This window comes from Pyrus communis, chromosome 14 (genome assembly GCF_041283825.1).
Source record: "Pyrus communis isolate YQ-2024b chromosome 14, ASM4128382v1, whole genome shotgun sequence".
Classification (NCBI taxonomy): domain Eukaryota; kingdom Viridiplantae; phylum Streptophyta; class Magnoliopsida; order Rosales; family Rosaceae; genus Pyrus; species Pyrus communis.
Genome location: NC_142578.1, coordinates 535380 through 552389, shown reverse-complemented (window position 1 = coordinate 552389; position 17010 = coordinate 535380). Strand labels below are relative to the sequence as shown.

General features: G+C 39.0%; 4 protein-coding genes across 5 annotated transcripts; 1 reads left to right on the top strand and 3 right to left on the bottom strand.

Annotated features, from left to right (window-relative positions):
• Window positions 1-453: 453 nt before the first annotated feature.
• Window positions 454-6056, bottom strand: LOC137712854 (extra-large guanine nucleotide-binding protein 3). 2 transcript variants are annotated; one of them, XM_088683844.1, is made up of 8 exons: window positions 4881-6056; window positions 4660-4797; window positions 4229-4333; window positions 3930-4115; window positions 2896-3073; window positions 2060-2292; window positions 1574-1743; window positions 454-1454 (listed from the first exon to the last, which is right to left on the bottom strand). In XM_088683844.1, exons 1-8 carry the CDS (start codon window positions 6045-6047, stop codon window positions 872-874), a joined length of 2760 nt encoding a protein of 919 aa, XP_088539970.1. In that variant the 5' UTR covers window positions 6048-6056; the 3' UTR covers window positions 454-871. The 2 variants fall into 2 exon arrangements, with proteins under 2 accessions (XP_088539970.1, XP_068308128.2); XM_068452027.2 differs by having other exon boundaries at window positions 2060-2295; window positions 4881-6047.
• A 203-nt stretch (window positions 6057-6259) lies between these two features.
• LOC137712855 (Ssu72-like family protein) lies at window positions 6260-8638 on the bottom strand. The gene is made up of 4 exons (XM_068452029.2): window positions 8311-8638; window positions 7641-7786; window positions 6587-6705; window positions 6260-6498 (listed from the first exon to the last, which is right to left on the bottom strand). The coding sequence occupies exons 1-4, from the start codon at window positions 8523-8525 to the stop codon at window positions 6397-6399; spliced, it is 582 nt and encodes a 193-aa protein (XP_068308130.2). The 5' UTR covers window positions 8526-8638; the 3' UTR covers window positions 6260-6396.
• Window positions 8639-9681: 1043 nt separating this feature from the next.
• Window positions 9682-11857, top strand: LOC137712704 (UV-B-induced protein At3g17800, chloroplastic). Its single transcript, XM_068451837.2, has 3 exons — window positions 9682-9972; window positions 10289-10605; window positions 10827-11857. Exons 1-3 carry the CDS (start codon window positions 9829-9831, stop codon window positions 11659-11661), a joined length of 1296 nt encoding a protein of 431 aa, XP_068307938.2. The 5' UTR covers window positions 9682-9828; the 3' UTR covers window positions 11662-11857.
• Window positions 11858-14079: 2222 nt separating this feature from the next.
• Window positions 14080-16300, bottom strand: LOC137713024 (purple acid phosphatase 17). Its single transcript, XM_068452252.2, has 7 exons — window positions 15944-16300; window positions 15656-15812; window positions 15409-15516; window positions 15165-15292; window positions 14880-15008; window positions 14717-14784; window positions 14080-14459 (listed from the first exon to the last, which is right to left on the bottom strand). Exons 1-7 carry the CDS (start codon window positions 16136-16138, stop codon window positions 14246-14248), a joined length of 999 nt encoding a protein of 332 aa, XP_068308353.2. The 5' UTR covers window positions 16139-16300; the 3' UTR covers window positions 14080-14245.
• Window positions 16301-17010: the final 710 nt, after the last annotated feature.

Genomic DNA, 17010 nt, shown 5'->3' with positions numbered 1-17010 from the left:
TCTTTCTTTAGGTCTCTGTGATGTAAAGGAACACAAAGTCGGTCAGCTTAACTATGTAAGAACGGGTCCTCCTAGCCTAGCTAGGTTCCTCTATATCAGGCTAAAGGTGTCAGCTGCCTTCTTCACAGCAGTTTTGACTTTGACAGAGTCATAGGCCATTCAATTTCAAACTCCCACCCCATAAAATATAAATAAAAAATTAAACCAGGTTAATTCGGATCTCCAAGATCCTTCAATAACGTCAGTTAATTGTATATCGTGCGGTCAGAAATTTTATTAATTTTTTTAATTTAAAATTAAATATAAACAGTACTGAACGAAAACTGACCGTACAATATACGATAAACAGACGTAATTAAAAGATTCTCAAGATTCTCACAAAAATGATCCAGAGAGAGTCCTCATTCAATTCGAATTAAGCAAATAGAAATTTTAACCTAAAAACAGAAAACCTTATGAAAGTGGCTTTTTATTCACTTTTGAATTTGCTGTACAGAAAAATACCACCCCTTTAAAAATGAGCTTACGTTACAAATCAATTTTTAATCCTGTACATAACCAGCAACATTGTGAATGAACCTTGAAACCAAATCCGGCCGAAGACGAAAACAAATCCGGCCTAAGTTGAAAACAAATCCGGCCTACGTTAATAACAAGTCCGGCCTGGGAAAGAAGAAGGAAAAGAACAAAGAAACAGAGAAATGCAGCCGAACTGTCTTCGCTACTCATCCTTCCATCAGCTAATCAAACGGCAGCACGTAGCCCCCCATGTTCGTTGGAGCTGTTTCGGTGTTTCCCCAGTGACAAGTTCACGCCGTCCAACTTTTCACTTCACATGGTGCTCACCTGCAGAGCCCCGGAGAAGCGTGGTCTATTCCTGCCTGACATATGGAGAAGAACTCATCTCCGTGCTGTAAAATGAGTCGTCCCCATTTACTGCAAAGAAATTATCATTCTTTTCTTCATCCCACTTGAGGACCTCCCGTACGTACTTGAATGCCTCGTCAACTGAGGCAGCCTCCCGAGCTCGGGTCTGCGCCACAAACAACTTTTCGCCGCTTATGGATGAATACAGCTCTTTGAATTTCACCGCCACGTAATAATATGCTTGCTGTGCCAGAGACTGACTATTACCATGACGCTTAACAGGACTGAAGTCCTTTAGCCACTCGCAGGCAGACAACGGAACCTGGTTTATCTTGCCTTCAAAGGCATCGTATTTGTTCAGAAAGAGCACAAACGGAGTGTCTCTGAAACAAGGGTGCCGTACCAAACTCTCAAACAAATCTCTGCTTGCCAGCATTTTATTACGAAGAAGACCATTACCGTGGGCCCACATTTGATCATAGTCACTCAACACAACACAAAAAATCACTGCCCTCACATCTTCAAACATTTCCAGCCATTTGCAACCATCACTCAGTCCCTTGGAATTAATGCGAATTAGTTGATACCTGAGACAATAAAATCCAGTGAGCAACAGACTGATGGTCTCATTGGAAACAGAAAAAAAGATAACAGTATGAGCACAAGATGGGAAGCTCGACTGATGATGAAAGAATCAAGGTATTACTTAGTCAAGGGAAGGGGACATTCATAGTTTTCTTTGTATAGCGCAGACGTGGCACTTCTGTCATCAAATGAAAATTCCATAGAGGCAAGCCCATTGCTCTGTGTAACGCCCTCAGCATATAAAATGTCTTTCTCGGAGGGCTCATACTCGTTACTTGATATTTCTATAGCCTGTTAGAAATGAAACACCAAACGTGCACAAGAATAAAACATGAATATTGCAAATTTAGTTTAGCTAGCGACAAAGCATCCAAGCCTGCTTAAAATGTCACCCACGTATATATCAACCAATTAAACCATATTCAATCCAAACATAGTCTTAATATTAATTCAAAGTAAACGTGAAAGATCATAAACTAAATATGAAAATACCATAAAAGGAATACTATCAATTCTGTGATTAACAAACTTTGATCTTCCAAATAAAGTTTTAACAGGCATGCAATTTGGAGCCGAAAGAGTAAGGCGAAAACGAGTAATGACTAACCCGATCTAAGAAATATTTGGCAACTTCAGGAAGGCAGTCTAGTTCCTCCCTCCTTTTGTATGTTTCCTGGATGGCAGAATCTCTCCACAATTCATCCACAATAGGAGCATACTCACGTGTCGCAGCAGGAAAGAATGCATCCAAGTCTCCGGTTGCCATGATATCCAGTAACCAGTCAGAAAAGTGCTTGAACCTTTGGTTGATTGCATAGATGCATTGCTCGCTTTCATCAACTACTGTTTCACATAAATTCATTTCACAGTCAACCACTGACTTAAGGTTCATTCATGCCTACAAGCAGAGAACCAAATAAGCAAAATATTCTCTCTCTTAAGATGTAAACATTTTCCTCTTCAACCAGTATAACATTTCTTCAATATTAATGACAACGGGACAATCATGAGTTTAAATTATGTTAGACATAAGATGAAACCAATAGCACCAAACTTCCACTCCCTTGGGTAAATAACAACAAAAGGGAAAGCATTTGTTCCTTTTTGGACAGACAAAAAAAATGAGATGCCAACGCCACTGTTCTACTTGATTCTAACAAACAAACAAACAAAATTTGACCAGCAGCAGCAGCAGAGAATCAGACTAAGAGAAGGTTGACCCATCTATCAATAAAAAAAAACTACCAGCCCTGTCCAGGTAGCTGTATTTGAAGTAGTATTTAACGCAAAAACAAAACAGACATGACCACCATAATGCAATGTATGTATGTTAGAAACAACTACAACAATCATGGATCTAGAGTTTTGTTGCAAAGATGGACATGGACATAGCAAGCAGCTACCGTCTTTTTGTAAACAGAAAAGGTAAAAGGTCATGTTGACCTGAAGGGGACTCATGAGCAGCCAACAAAGATATCCTATTCTCCGTCAACGCTTCCTCTTCAAAACGTTCTCGGCCCTCAAGTAATATACTTAGATACTTATACATATTGCTCTGAATCATGAGTTTGATGTTCTGCAGCTCTTCGGAAGTGAACTTGTTCCCATATAAGAGCTTAGCCTGTTCCATGGGAAAAAGAAGGATGACATAAGCATTTTTAAGATGTTGTACTGTCCAAGAAATAAAGCTTCCAAAGTTCTAATACCAAAAAAAAGCGAATGAAATAATAAACAACAAAAACAAAAGCACCAAGCCCTAGGGGCTTTTCGCTAAGCGGTCTTCAAGGTATCATGCAGTTTGATTATCCACAAAAGGTAAGTTAGTACATTAAATGGACTCCAATCCTATTTTAATATCCTTGTTTTCCCGTGGTTTTGAATCTAAATGATTCACACAAAACCTAATGACTCACAATGCTACATGTCAGCACATCTACGTTAAATGTTTAAATTAATGTTTTCCAAGGTGAATGCCCACATTTACCATACTTGCAATATATCAGCGACTGAGCTAATTGGATTTCCCCTGCTTCCAATAATGTTCTTGATCCATTAAAACATGCAGCATCTTGGTTACTTCTATGGTTTTACCATGCTAAATTCCTAGACTCCTAGTTTGGGTTGTTCAGTCAAAAAGAGCCAATGGTTTCAGTAAAGATTGCAAACAATGTAATGACATATGGGAAGATAAGGTAAGTTCACTATCACGGTAAAGGAAACACATTTTAATTGTCAATTGATGAAATATGTCAAGAGTCGAATTGAAAACAAGGTAAATGCAACTACTACGATCTTTGCATTTAGCGAAAGCAGTTTTAAATATTTTGTAGTTGCATAACTGTAAACCAAAGAGGAACCAGACACCGGATAGAGCAAGTCTATTCAAGTCTTGCTTGACTAGAGCAGAAACTAGGAAACACGTAAACTCAAAAAGACGTGTACCATGCAAGGCACCCTGAAGAGAAGGGGGGCAATACCTGCTTGAAGATGGTGCTAGTTCCAGATCCCTCCGAGCCAAATAACAGAAGTTTCTGAACTCTTCCCTGTTCCCAGAATTCCCGGACTGACCTGCTTGAAGGTGTCATCGGATCTTCTTGTGCCCCATTTTGATTACCAGGTGGTACAGGCAATGAGAATAATGAACAAATGAAACGAGTGGATGCCTGCCTACCAAAAACCAAACTGCAAGAGAATAAAAATTTGACTCACAATAATCTGTCACAATTTCAAACGTGCACCAAACAACAATTAACCAACATTCAAGGTACGAAAGAACCTTTCCCCATATATTCCCTTTAATGTTATTCTGACCTTCCTCCTCATAAGAACCATCATCATACACCCAAAAATGAGTATCCGGAGGGCACTGCACTTTGGCCAGCTGAGAAGCAAGTGAAAAGGAAAATGATAAGCTTTGTGTTATGTAATCAAATGATTTATGCAATCACCAAAAAATTTGAAGAAGCTTCTTCTTATTGTTAACTTTCATTAGAAGACTTTCAACTAGACAGATGATCATCTTACAAACTTACTTATTATGGAAAATACTATAGTAGGAATTCACATTTGCAACCATTGGATTGACGGATTCACTTTTTCATACCAGGGGTTTAGGTTTAGATTTCCAAATTATAGTTGCATTTGTTTGTATTGAATACAGAGCTCTACTACCGACATACTCATTCATTATGGACATTTAGGTAATACCTTCAACACCCTCAGCTCAATCTTTGTGATCTCTCGGCCATTCATGAACACTTTGGTGTTCCCATTGCTTGCATCAAACCGAATCTTACCCCCAACATTGAGTTTCGAGCTAATAATCCTATCCGGCTTCTCACCCTCCTGAAATCAAGCACACAGGACTATAAGCACAAAAAACCCTACTGCAAATGCTCATCCATTTGCAAAAAAAAAAAAAAGCTCACCTTTCCCCAAAGACCGGAATCCTTATCGTACCAATACCTCCCAGGTTTCAACTTCTGAGGAGGCAGTTCACATCCCAAAATCTCAGCCAGTTCTTCTTCCCTCAGCTTGCTTCCATTCACAACCAACTGCTCCGGCCGAAGCTGATTGGCGGGGCACTCCTTCTCGCCCCTCATTATCTGCCGAATCTCCAAAGGGCTGCAAACCCTCGACAGGATCCTCGAACACTTCCCCAAGTTCGACCTCTTGGACTCGTCTATTTGCTGCCCAATGCAGCTCACACATTTCCTCCCCTCCGGCATCGACCCCATCGCCTTCAGCAAGCAATTGCTGCAATACTTGGCGTCGCACACCAAACACCACTCTCTCTCCTTCAATCTGTTCCCTTTCCCGCACCTGCTGCAAATCCCTCTCTTACTCGATCGCCTCCCGGGCGAAGAGGCCCCTACAACCGGCGATCCCACCTGTTCGGTGGCCGCGCTCGATTGCGGGGACGAGTCGTTATCTTCACCCTCGTCCTCGTTCTCCGAATCTCTTGGTTCATTGAAAGTCACAACAGCCGCCCTCTTTCCTCCGGTGGCGCCGCCGATCGGTTTGTGCTCCAAGTCCGAGTCTTGAGCCGGCAACTCAGAGCTGAAACCTTCCTCAGCTCCTTCAAATTCCGACCCTTCCCTGCTGTTTCGCAGCTCCGGTTGCGTCATCGGAGTCGAAGACGACGTCGTTCTACTCGCCTCCTTCACAACGCCGCCGTTCCTCATCCGACTGAACCGCGAGACCTTCTGACCGACCGGCGACGCCACCGGAATCGAAGACGGGGCTTGAACCGAACCAGCGGTCACGGAAGAAGAGTAAAGATTGAGAGAGTCGAGGTTAACCGGATCAACCTTGGGCGGGTCGTAGGGCAGAGGAGAGCCTTCGTATTCGACGGCGATGGAGTAGTCGAGGTGCTCTTCGTCGGGTAATGGTGCGCCGGCAGGCAGCATCTTTCTGAGGAGGTCCTCCCAGCTCTTCCCGTCCTCCGGTTCGGAAGCCATGGCGGGGCACAGGGTGTTTGGTTCCCGAGAAAAAAAGCTCGAGAAAATGAAATGAAAGGTAATTGCTGTGCTGTACAAAGCAGTTGGGGGGAAGCTAGAGAGTGGGGGAGAAGAGTTGAGAAACGTCAACGTCATCGTTGACAATATTTTTACATTTCAAATTGATGTTTTTGGAGTTTACAAATAATTAAAAATAAGTATCATTGGAAACTGACGGTTGATTATTTACGGTGAAACCAAAGTAAATACGCTTATACATTGACTTACTAATGTTAAATGGTCGAGATAAATTTGGCACGAGACGTCACAACAACGTTATTCTTATTAGTAACTGTACGGTAGGAGAGTCGCTCTAATCAAGATATTATCGAAACTGGTGCTTAAGCAAGAATTACATTTAGGGAGAACAGTCGGTGCACATAAGTTATCAGCAACACCGGGTCTTGGTTTTTAGAAATCTCCCTAACAGACTACTAGTACAGTTTCAATAAAATGAGATGCTATACATTAACTTCCGTCGCTGCTGTTTCTCAAAACCAGATACAATATCATCAATTGATTCCTCCCACGAATCGGCTGCTTCAATCTGGAAAAAAATTAACGATAATGTACCCGTCAGCATTACAGTTTTGCATTACAGATTATGGGGTGTCGATGCAACCATAAATACAGACCTCTTGGCAAAGATCTAAAGCAAGACGAGCTCCTACAGCCGCCTCCTCGTGGTTATCTTTCACCTCCAAGTTGATTATCAGCACACATTTCCTAAGAGCATGGTCCCGGTTGTTGAGATCTATACATTGTTGCACACGGGTCAGACAAGTAAACAAGGATGGCATCTTCAAGTTACAGATTAACTGCACAAATCTTCTTTTAGTTTTCATAAAACTAGAAGACAAACAAAAGCAGATGGTGCCAATACTTTTGAAGCTTCTGTTAGAGTTTGGACTATAAGTTCAAAGTTCAAATATAAGTCCGTATGATTCATTTGGTTTTGCGAGTTATTTCAAGCGAAAGATTATGAAATCAAATCCATAGAGAAATCTGATCAAAACCCAGTTAAGTTATTCAATTTCCATCTTTTAGGCATTAGAAGAGTCTCTCCCACCTACAGCCTTCTCTGCGAAAAATATCACCACGTATAAAGCAGGCAGACTCAAGCCAACAAATTTCGGCATTCTCCCATACCGTCCAACTCAGGTTTTAACAGTGTCCTAAAAGTTCAAAATTTTCCAGTTCAAAATAAATTCTTCCACATGCTCAACTAAACAGAAACTTTCAACCATCCAGTATGTTTTTTTTTTTTTTTTTTATCAAAAACTCTCTTGAGGTTTAAACTTTATCTTTTCCTTGAGATTCATTAACCACAAGTTCCTAGAACCAGCATCTCTGTTGTATGTATAAGTTCTAATAATCCTAGGAACCTATAAACTCAAGGTTTCTTACTTTCTTATTTTTCCCAAATGGAAAAAGAATCCATTTCAAATATCAATCGTTGCTTGTTACCATCTCCAATGATTACGTTAAGCTGAAAGAAATTGCATGCCTATAACTTAAGAGCTCAAACTCTACCAGCAAGTCATATTCCAACAGCTTGACAGAAAGAGATTGCCAAGAAACAACGCTAACAACACAAAGAAGAGCATTCGATTAATTGATTATCGAATGACTGTGGATTATTGAAATCCAGAAGATACAAGCCGAAATTAGAAGGGAGTTGAAACCAACCTTCAATAACCATGTCAAAAACCTTTTCTTCGAATGTTAACACCACATCAAAGGAACCGTCGGCAGCATTGTCCTGCCATCGCTGAGGTGCCAGTTTGACTCCCAAGTTTCTTTTAAGCATAGGCAAGATGCCATTACGCTTGTACCTGTACTTATCGTCAAGGTTACACTTTGCATAAAAAACAACACAGTTCAGAACGCAAAGTACGCACATAAATTCCAGTTCATACATCCCACAATACTCGAGCATTGCTACACAGAGCTACCAATCAATAGTCGTCGTCATCAACTATTCTATACTCTTCGCTAAACACCTCGAATCCACAAATATCGAATTTACTCTTAAAAGCCACAAGGGTACGTTCATACACAAAATCTATCAGACTGCCCGCTTAATTTCCAAATATTGAAGCTTTGAACCTACAATCTCAGTTGCATACATCAACAGTCTCAAAGTTCTTCTTTTTCTTTCCTGTTAACCAATTTGCTCCTACCAAAACCTTTTGTTCGTACTATTTTCTGGATTTATACGAATCTATTTCATCACCAAAATATCATATTCCCCAAAACCCAGAATTCAAAAAACCCAATTGAAACAAGAAAGATACATAATTTGAAAACCCCAATTGAACAAAATCGAGAGAAGAACAAGTTTAGAGGAGGAGGATACAGTTCGGGGTCTTTTCGCCGGAGATCGTCGAACATCTGCTTGTAAGGTGTGCCAAAGTCGTAGACATTGGGTTCTCTGAGGGAGGGACCAGGGAGCTTGACGTGGGCTCCGGTGCCGTACGACGCGACGTCGAAGCCCTGCCGCTTGAGGAGCGAGTGAGCCTCCATGCTCCGGTTCTGGTTCGACGAACACACCATGGCGTACCGGAACTTCATGGCTAACTGAATTCCACCGTCTCTGTCTGATTCACAGATCACAATACGTCCCTTGGGGCGGCTGGACTTTTCACTTGTTTACCACAAATTAGTCAATTCTTTTTTCTTTCACTTACTTATTTTTAGGTAAGCTCCATTATACCATCTTCAATCTTTTGTTAAAACCTAAAAAATTTAGTTTTAATCTAAAAGTAGCTTTTTTGCTGGGTTAAAATTTTAACCTTAAATTATTAAAAAATGAATTTAGGTTAATTTTTTTTGTTAAAGTAACTTTAAAACAAAAAATTATGTAGACTATCTTAATTTAATTTTATGAACATGTTAATCTAAAAAAATTCTGATTTCGGCAAATATTGAAAAATCACTAACTGACACTATGAAACTCGTGAAACATTATGAAAGAATATGAAACACATAAAAGAATTTTTTTTTTAATTACTTTAGCCGTTAGATTTAAACTGTTAGATTTTTTTTTTTTTTTTACAGTTGAATTTCATCAAATTAGATCTTAACTGTTGGATTCAATGAATTTATAAATATAAAACTAAAAAAAAATATACATATATGGTGAACCAACCTCACTAACCCAGGAACAATCATGGCCCAAATTTGACCCATAAATGAGTTTTGAGTTTTAATTCATATTTGCCCCAAGGGTTAGAGCAAATTAAGTAAGTTTAGAACTTAACATTTGAGTTTTACTCTAAGAGTTAGAGTAAGTCTTAGAATTCAAAAGTCAATTTTACTTTAATTTATAGGACGCATCCTAAAATATACATGAGACTAACATTCAAAAAGATTGTGTTGTATGTGCAGTAAATTTGATTATAATTTTTTATTATACGTCAACATTTAGAATATTAAGTTTAAAAAGCATTGAATAGATGAAATAAAAAAGTTAATTAGCCCGATGCACCTACCTACGTACGAGATTAACATATCTAAGTCAACGTGGAATAAAGTTGAGTTTTATAAAGATGATTTTTAAGTTTGAGGATGCACAATGAGATCAAAATCGAGTTTGGAAAGCAAAATAAAGTAAATTTTAACTTAAAAAAATAAAATGACAACTTTTAAATTTTAAAAAGCAAAATAAGATTAAATTTTAAAGTTTCAGAAACGTAGCTAAAACTAAGCTTTTACTCACTCTTTTTTCATCTTTATTTTGTTACTTAAATTAGACGGTAATAATTAGACATCATAACTCATTTGTCTAAATAGAAAAAGAATTTCATTTGTCTTGTGGGGAATTTTATCAGTTCGAATTGTAAATTATAGGGTTTCGGGTTCGCAGAGCTGAAAGATGGAAGCAGCAGCAACATCGAGTGTTTTTCAATCATCAATCGCCGCCTACAGGCCTTCCAATTTGATTGCCCGACCGGGGATTTTGACGGCCAATGGACCCGGATTTCTGCGTTTGGGTCCCAAAACTCACTCGCCAATCAAGGTATTGATGAGAATTCGTGGGTTCTTGTTACTTTTCAATTTTGCATGATCCCGAATAGTTTGCGAGTAATGAGTTCCTCTGGTAATTGATGAGAATTCTAGGGTTTCTGTTAAATTGAGAAAGTTTCAATTTTATTGGGATTTTAGGGGTTTTAGTTGGTGCAGTTCAATTGTGCTGTTTATAGCATATGACTTAAATGTCTATGCAAAAAATCAATTTTTAGTCGATATTTCATCCGATTTTTTTCGGAATATTTGTAGCCGTGGCAATATTTGGAGTAGTAGTTGAGTAATATTTGATCTGATTTCATGTTTAGCTGCATCAGTTTTCAATCTGTCAACCGAAGGTGGGGCATAGGAGAATGGGATATGGAAGCAGGAGAGGCTTCGTGGTTAGGGCGGCAGCTGCATCTTCGTCTCCGGACTCAGCTGGTTCTGCTTCTCCAATCGCCCCACTTCAGCTGGAGTCTCCAATTGGGCAGTTCCTCTCTCAGATAATGATTAGTCACCCACACCTTGTGCCTAGTGCAGTGGACCAGCAGCTTGAACAGCTTCAAACTGACCGCGATGCTGAGCAAAAGAAGGAACAGAAGGAAGAGCCTTCCGCTTCTGGTACCGACCTCGTTTTGTACAGGTTAGTTGCAATCTAGATTGAGTGATAAGCTAATAGCCAGTTATGTTTACATTAAGTCAAGTTAAGCTGCGTAAATGAACCATAATTTTAATGCTGTTTTCCTTGGTAAAATCAGAATAAATGAATGAAAAAGTTTGACTTTGCCACCATTTGGTATGTGCAACTAAATGGAGAATTGTAGTTTTGGAGTGAGATGTTATTAACTTCTTCTCTAATATCAGGAGGATCGCCGAGGTTAAGGCTACTGAAAGGAGAAAGGCTCTTGAAGAGATTTTGTATGCTTTGGTGGTGCAGAAATTCATGGATGCTAATGTTTCCCTAGTACCTGCCATTAGCCCAACTTCAGACCCTTCTGGCCAAGTTGATTCATGGCCAACTCAAGATGAGAAGCTCGAGCAGCTTCACTCTCCTGAAGCGTACGAGATGATTCAAAACCACCTGTCTCTCATCCTAGGAAATCGGTTGGGTGACTCGTCCTCTTTAGCAAAGATTAGCAAACTCAAAATCGGGCAGGTTTATGCAGCCTCTGTCATGTATGGGTACTTCCTCAAACGGGTTGACCAGAGGTTTCAGCTTGAGAAGACAATGAAGATCCTTCCAGGTGCAATGGGTGCCGAAGACGGTGATATTCACAAATCAGTGGGGGAGGACATGAGGCCTGGCAGTGGAGGGGAGACTTTGCAAGCAGGGGTGTCTTCCCATCCTGAAGTCCCTTCCTTGGCCGGAGGCATTAGTCCTGGGGGTTTTGGCAATGCGCTCAAGCATTCCCGCTTACGGACCTATGTGATGTCATTTGATGGAGAGACCCTTCATAGGTATGCAACAATTAGATCGAGAGAGGCCATTAGCATCATTGAAAAGCACACCGAGGCATTGTTTGGGAGACCCGATATTGTCATCACACCTCAGGGGACTGTTGATTCCTCCAAGGATGATCTCATCAAGATTAGCTTTGGTGGTTTGAGGAGACTTGTTTTGGAATCTGTGACTTTTGGCTCTTTTCTTTGGGACGTCGAGAGCTATGTGGATTCCAGGTATCATTTTGTTGCAAACTGAGTTATGTCAAGTTAAAGATCGTTCCTGCCATGGTAAAACTCGGTGGTGCATTGGAGCCCCAACTGCCCTTCTCAAATGGGATAATTGAGGGTAGACCTAGTGAAAAATACCAAATCTTTGGTGCTAATTGCTGTGTATAAACAGTTAAAAAATTTCTTTTGTCCGTGTAATAATAAGGCTTTGTAGGATTGTCAAACTTCCTGTAATTTTGATATATTTTCGCTGACAACCATTTCTTATCGATACAACGGATTAAAAGAACATTTGATCATTTTATTTATGAGTCTTTCCTTTTGTTGCACTTCTACATGGAACTGTAAAGAAATTTGTTAGGCTTGGAAAGATTCAGACGATGCAGAACTGTGCCGAACATGTCAAAGAATGCAAGTTTTGCATCAATCTCTGTAAGGTGTGCAGTAAGAAGCCTTGCCCGTCATGGTAGAACTTGAATTCATTTCGTTTCGCTTTAACGTCGCCTGTCCTTGCCTTCGACCCACCACCGCTGGTCAAGAACTGGATTTGGCTGTGCGCACAAAATTGGTGATTTTTAACAGATTCTTTTCATCCATAAAGTTAACTTGAAAACTGCTTATTCGTCTTTACCTGATGCATATTGGTAGGAAAATCCGTTGTTGTAAATGGGAACATGGTTGGGAGAAAAATGGGGATTGCCATTAAGTATATAACATAAGATATTGGAAATTTCCTTTTTGTAAGTATCCAATCACTTGTATCATAACACTTAGTTTATCAGACCGTGCTCTCGATACACTAAACACTCTCTCACCAATGTAATAATGCAAGGATAATACATGCGTTCTTTTATAATATACATATCCCATTTATCTCGAATAACGTATATCTACTATATAAATTTTATAATTAGAATCATTGGATTGCTTAATCTTTATTTAACTATCATTCCTACAAAAAGTATTCGAATCAGAAATCATTTAATCATTCAAATGTATGGAATAGAACGATGATGTAAGTACCAAGAAACATATTCAATATGAGCCGTCTAATTATTTGATACATTTAATTGACTAACCGATCTTTGATTTCAATTTTTTTTGTAGGAATGATATTCAAATGAAGATTAAGAAGATAAACGATTCTGATTGTAGAGTTTATATAATTAAATTATGTTATTTGTAAAACGTGTATATGTGCATTCCTCGTCAGAACACACAAGTATTATTCATAGGATAGTACTATTCACACACCCATTTACCTTCCATTCATCTTTATTAATTTTTTATTATTGATTTTCTTCAATTCATTTTATCCGACAGTCAAAAATTAAAAAAAGATTGTAAAAATTAAAAATGAGTGTACGATACACTATTCGTAACGCAATTGGATTCTGAATTAAATGTAGGCACAAATCGGAAAGTGAATGCTACGTAGACCCACTACGAATCCGTATAAAGTTACTCCAAGTCCAGTCGGCATCTACAGTGCAAAATGTAATGATGCTGGGTCCCATCGACAAGTCTAGGTTCTAGCCTACTAGGGTTGCTTTCCTTCCCAATTTCCCAGCAACTTCCTACCTTCCCAATTTCCTAGCAACTTCCTATATCTTGTTTTTTCTCTCCTCTCACTTTCAGGTTTTGGAATCATAGTTCGGCAATCAAGTGACAGTCCTACACCGATCACTTGCTAGCTCAAGTCCAAATATACAGAAGAAAATGAATGCATGATGCATAAGCTTTTCTACAAATCACTAGGTGTGTAATTGTCTTTTGATGATAAAACAATCATTTTAATACTTAAGTAAGTTGTGCTACAAATCAACGTAAATTTATTATAATATTCGATTTAGTACTGATATTGTTTCAAACTTAATAATTCGACATCAACTTAAGCACCTAAGTTCGTCCACATCCATAACTTATACTGAGTCATACAAATACTAAAAATATCTTACACGTCTTAGTATATTTTGTTATAGAGCCAGGAAGAATTGAAATGATGTCTTGATTTTGTGTTTTTAGTTTCTAATCAAGTCACACCTCAATTCTGAGATATGCCCAAAATTGGCACATGATAGCAGAAAATAACGGTATAATAATACATAAAGTTAGTTGAGACGCATACATAATACATATAAGATGTTCAACAGGTTTTACAGGACACAAGGGATTGATGTCAAATTATAAAGAAATAGATCATAAAATGTAACATGGAGGGAATTAGAGAAACTCTCCATGAGCACTACAAGATCATATATGAGGGAATTGTGAATTCCTCTCACATGCTTTTGTAATGCTCGTGGAGGGTTTCTCTACTCTCCTCCATGTTATATTTTGTGGTCTATTTATTCATAGCTTGGTATCAATCCCTTGGGTCTTGTTAAACCCTCATCCAAACATACCCTAAAGTAATTTCGAATATCGTCTTGTCAAAAAAAAAAGAAAAAAAAAAAACCGATGAATTTGATAAGGATCAATGCACTAAGTAAGGTACATATTTAAGAATAAGAACAATTGGGGAATTGAATTCAACTACAATTTTCGTCCTTGCAACAACAATCTATACGGCTGTAGTGCATTCCCTCTAGCATCTAGCCACAAAACTTAATTTATATCGAGGGGTGAAGCTGCTTGGAAGCATTCAGTCTATGTAAAACCTTGCCAAAAACATCATAAAATGCAATCTCTGCATCTGTGGGATTCAACTTCACAGACATAAAGCCTTGACCATCATAAAAGAAGTTGAGCCCTTCTTTGTTCAGCTCCTTAACATCTCCCCTCCATGCTTTAGACCCTGCCCCGCTTGTTAGAAACTGTATCGGGCTGCATTTACAATGGAGTTTCAATCAGCATCATCGTCATGGCGTCACATACAACTTAAGCTTATACTTCACAACTCTCGTTTAGTGTTTAGGATTGGATTGTATGGGATAATCACCACCAGATTCAATGTGTTGAAGCAAGAAATGAATGTTAACTTCCAAAGCTAGTGAGTTATCCAATATCCAGTCCAAGGTACCAAACAAGGCTTTCCAATTTTAAGCAACACCATGAAAACTACCTAAATTAAACTTCTGTACCTTTCTAAGTCACTAACGTGTTCTAGGCAATGATCATGCCCGTTCATGTAAAAATCAACGTCATTGGCCTGAGATTTATGAAGGATTTAGCAGAGTTAGCTTTCTTCATATGACATTGTTTCATCACAACTTATTCGTATCGAAGATTTATAGATATACATACCCGAAGGATTGGGAGAAGCTGGTTTATAAGCTCCTGTGTGTCACCATGATGCCCTACACTTCTAATTGCATGGTGTCCAACAACAATCTTCCACTTTGCAGAGGATTTCTTCAATGTCAACTCCACATCCTATTACCACATCAGATATATCAATACGCATAATGGTTTTCATGAAGATGTCAATCTGGCGGTATCCCACGCTAAATATGCACTGCCATGCGTTTTAAGTTTCTCACATTTTAGGCGACATTCAAATTAAAAATTGTAGCAGAAAATTGATTATACCTTCAACAAGTTTGCAATGTAAGCCTTTCGAGGGACAATGCCGCGCCAATCGTAAGTATGTTCGTCTGCGTTTGTGAAGTACATATCCACCAAAGGCGTGGTGTCCACGAAGAAAATCTCTGCTAGTTCTGGAGGAAAACGGATATAGGAAGCAATTGCTTATGAAGTTTTGATCGAGTTTCAAGGGATTTCAATTCATTGTATAGAAAAGATGGAAACTCAAGAGCTCTTATGTTATGCACACCTGTATTCACAATGAAAGACCTCAAGCAAAGCCATCTGCTATCGATTTTCCGGAGGAGGGGGCTCAGTTGAGCCTCTGCATCTCCCCTGTAATCATGGTTCCCCAACACTGGCATTCAAAGTAAACCAAGGATAATTATTATCAAGGTAAAAAATTAATTAAGATTAATGTAATCAATAACAATAAGCATTTTTCATTAACTTTCGAACGTAGGACAACTCTTCACATCATCGCAGGAGACATTTACCGCTATACCACTGCTTTTGCAGGCTCTTTTCTGTATAGATATTGGTAAATGACTCTTCAAATTCTGTGTCATGCTCGCTGATGAGCCCGTTGTCGTAAAAGTTATCTCCCGTCGACACCACGAAATCTATGTCAAGTTTCTCTCCAATCTTTCCCATCTGCAACAAAAGTAGTTGTGCATGTGCCAAAGCGAATTATTATTAGCACTCCAAAAAGGTTGATTCCGTCGAAAATCATGAGAAGAATGTTATACGAATGAGAACAAGGTTTGGAAATTGTGGAAAGAAACCTGAAGGGCAACTTGAGACTGGTTGAAATCTCCTCTTCTTCCCCAGTCCCCAATCACCAAGAAACTGAGTGATCCATCTGGTTTGGTGGGGTGGTCGAATCTCTGCAGTTCTGCAGATGCAAGTACCAGACGTAGGGCAAAACTGAGGATCAAGAAAAAAATAGAGGTCCTAGAGTTTTTAAAAGGAATAGCCATGGATGGCTATGGAGTTTATGAGAAAAATCGAACCAAGTGTACTCGATGAATATTTGGAGGTAATCTTCTTCCTCGTATTAAAGTGTCACAGCCCACTGCCTTTAAATACAACAAGGTTGATAATTACGTAGGAGACAAAGATGCTTAATTATAATTATGAAGATGATGATGCAAAAGGGTTGGGATTAGTTTCCAATTAACTTTGAACTCCGCGATGCGACGTGAGGAATACTGAAGAATATTCTCCAGTCATGCTCAAGAAACTTGAACATGGAATATATTTTCACTGGCGCGTGAATTGGTGAAAATAAATACCTCATAATTTTAAACTAGAAATCTCTTCTAATATCGGAACATACAGTTTGTCACGTAAATGTTAGTTAATTTGAAATATTTGTTAGTTTTTTAAGATTCTTTGTGTATAAAAAAATATTGGTTAAATTTGATTGGGTTTGGCAGGGAGAACGTGAGAATATTTAGTTTCATGGATTCTAAATGGTTGGCAGTTCTAAGATAATGTCAGGGTTTTGCAACTTGAGTGAATTATTACACCAAAACAGAGAAGGAATTGATAACGATCCAGACGTCACAGCAAAGGTAGGATGACGAGATGCGAATATGCGCGGGCATATATGTTGGAACCGTTCGAATATTCGGAGGATCCAAATCCAAGATCGGAAAGAACCAGTTTGCCTCCCCACTCGTAGTATGGCAGGCAGGGCAGATGTCATCGTCTCCAAAGTAGTTAGCCAAAATATCCTTCACTTGTTGGATTGGTGATATTGGTCCTTGGATGGATGAATATTTATGTCCGGACCAGTCAGAAACTCATATGGTTAATTAGCGAAGCGCGATAATAATACAGCAACACA

What these genes read in the sequence shown, in the direction of transcription:
- LOC137712854 (XM_068452027.2), bottom strand. Translation starts at nt 6,047, where the DNA reads ATGACGTTGACGTTTCTCAACTCTTCTCCCCCACTCTCTAGCTTCCCC. An exon ending in AAGGGAATATATGGGGAAAG is followed by an intron (nt 4,116 to 4,228) that starts GTTCTTTCGTAC and finishes TTTGGTAGGCAG; the next exon opens with GCATCCACTCGTTTCATTTG. An exon ending in CCAAATATTTCTTAGATCGG is followed by an intron (nt 1,744 to 2,059) that starts GTTAGTCATTAC and finishes CATTTCTAACAG; the next exon opens with GCTATAGAAATATCAAGTAA.
- LOC137712855 (XM_068452029.2), bottom strand. Translation starts at nt 8,525, where the DNA reads ATGAAGTTCCGGTACGCCATGGTGTGTTCGTCGAACCAGAACCGGAGC. An exon ending in CGGCGAAAAGACCCCGAACT is followed by an intron (nt 7,787 to 8,310) that starts GTATCCTCCTCC and finishes CGATAAGTACAG; the next exon opens with GTACAAGCGTAATGGCATCT. An exon ending in TTTTGACATGGTTATTGAAG is followed by an intron (nt 6,706 to 7,640) that starts GTTGGTTTCAAC and finishes AACAATGTATAG; the next exon opens with ATCTCAACAACCGGGACCAT.
- LOC137712704 (XM_068451837.2), top strand. Translation starts at nt 9,829, where the DNA reads ATGGAAGCAGCAGCAACATCGAGTGTTTTTCAATCATCAATCGCCGCC. An exon ending in AAACTCACTCGCCAATCAAG is followed by an intron (nt 9,973 to 10,288) that starts GTATTGATGAGA and finishes TTTCATGTTTAG; the next exon opens with CTGCATCAGTTTTCAATCTG. An exon ending in ACCGACCTCGTTTTGTACAG is followed by an intron (nt 10,606 to 10,826) that starts GTTAGTTGCAAT and finishes CTCTAATATCAG; the next exon opens with GAGGATCGCCGAGGTTAAGG.
- LOC137713024 (XM_068452252.2), bottom strand. Translation starts at nt 16,138, where the DNA reads ATGGCTATTCCTTTTAAAAACTCTAGGACCTCTATTTTTTTCTTGATC. An exon ending in GCAAAAGCAGTGGTATAGCG is followed by an intron (nt 15,517 to 15,655) that starts GTAAATGTCTCC and finishes TTTGAATGCCAG; the next exon opens with TGTTGGGGAACCATGATTAC. An exon ending in AGCTTCTCCCAATCCTTCGG is followed by an intron (nt 14,785 to 14,879) that starts GTATGTATATCT and finishes CATAAATCTCAG; the next exon opens with GCCAATGACGTTGATTTTTA.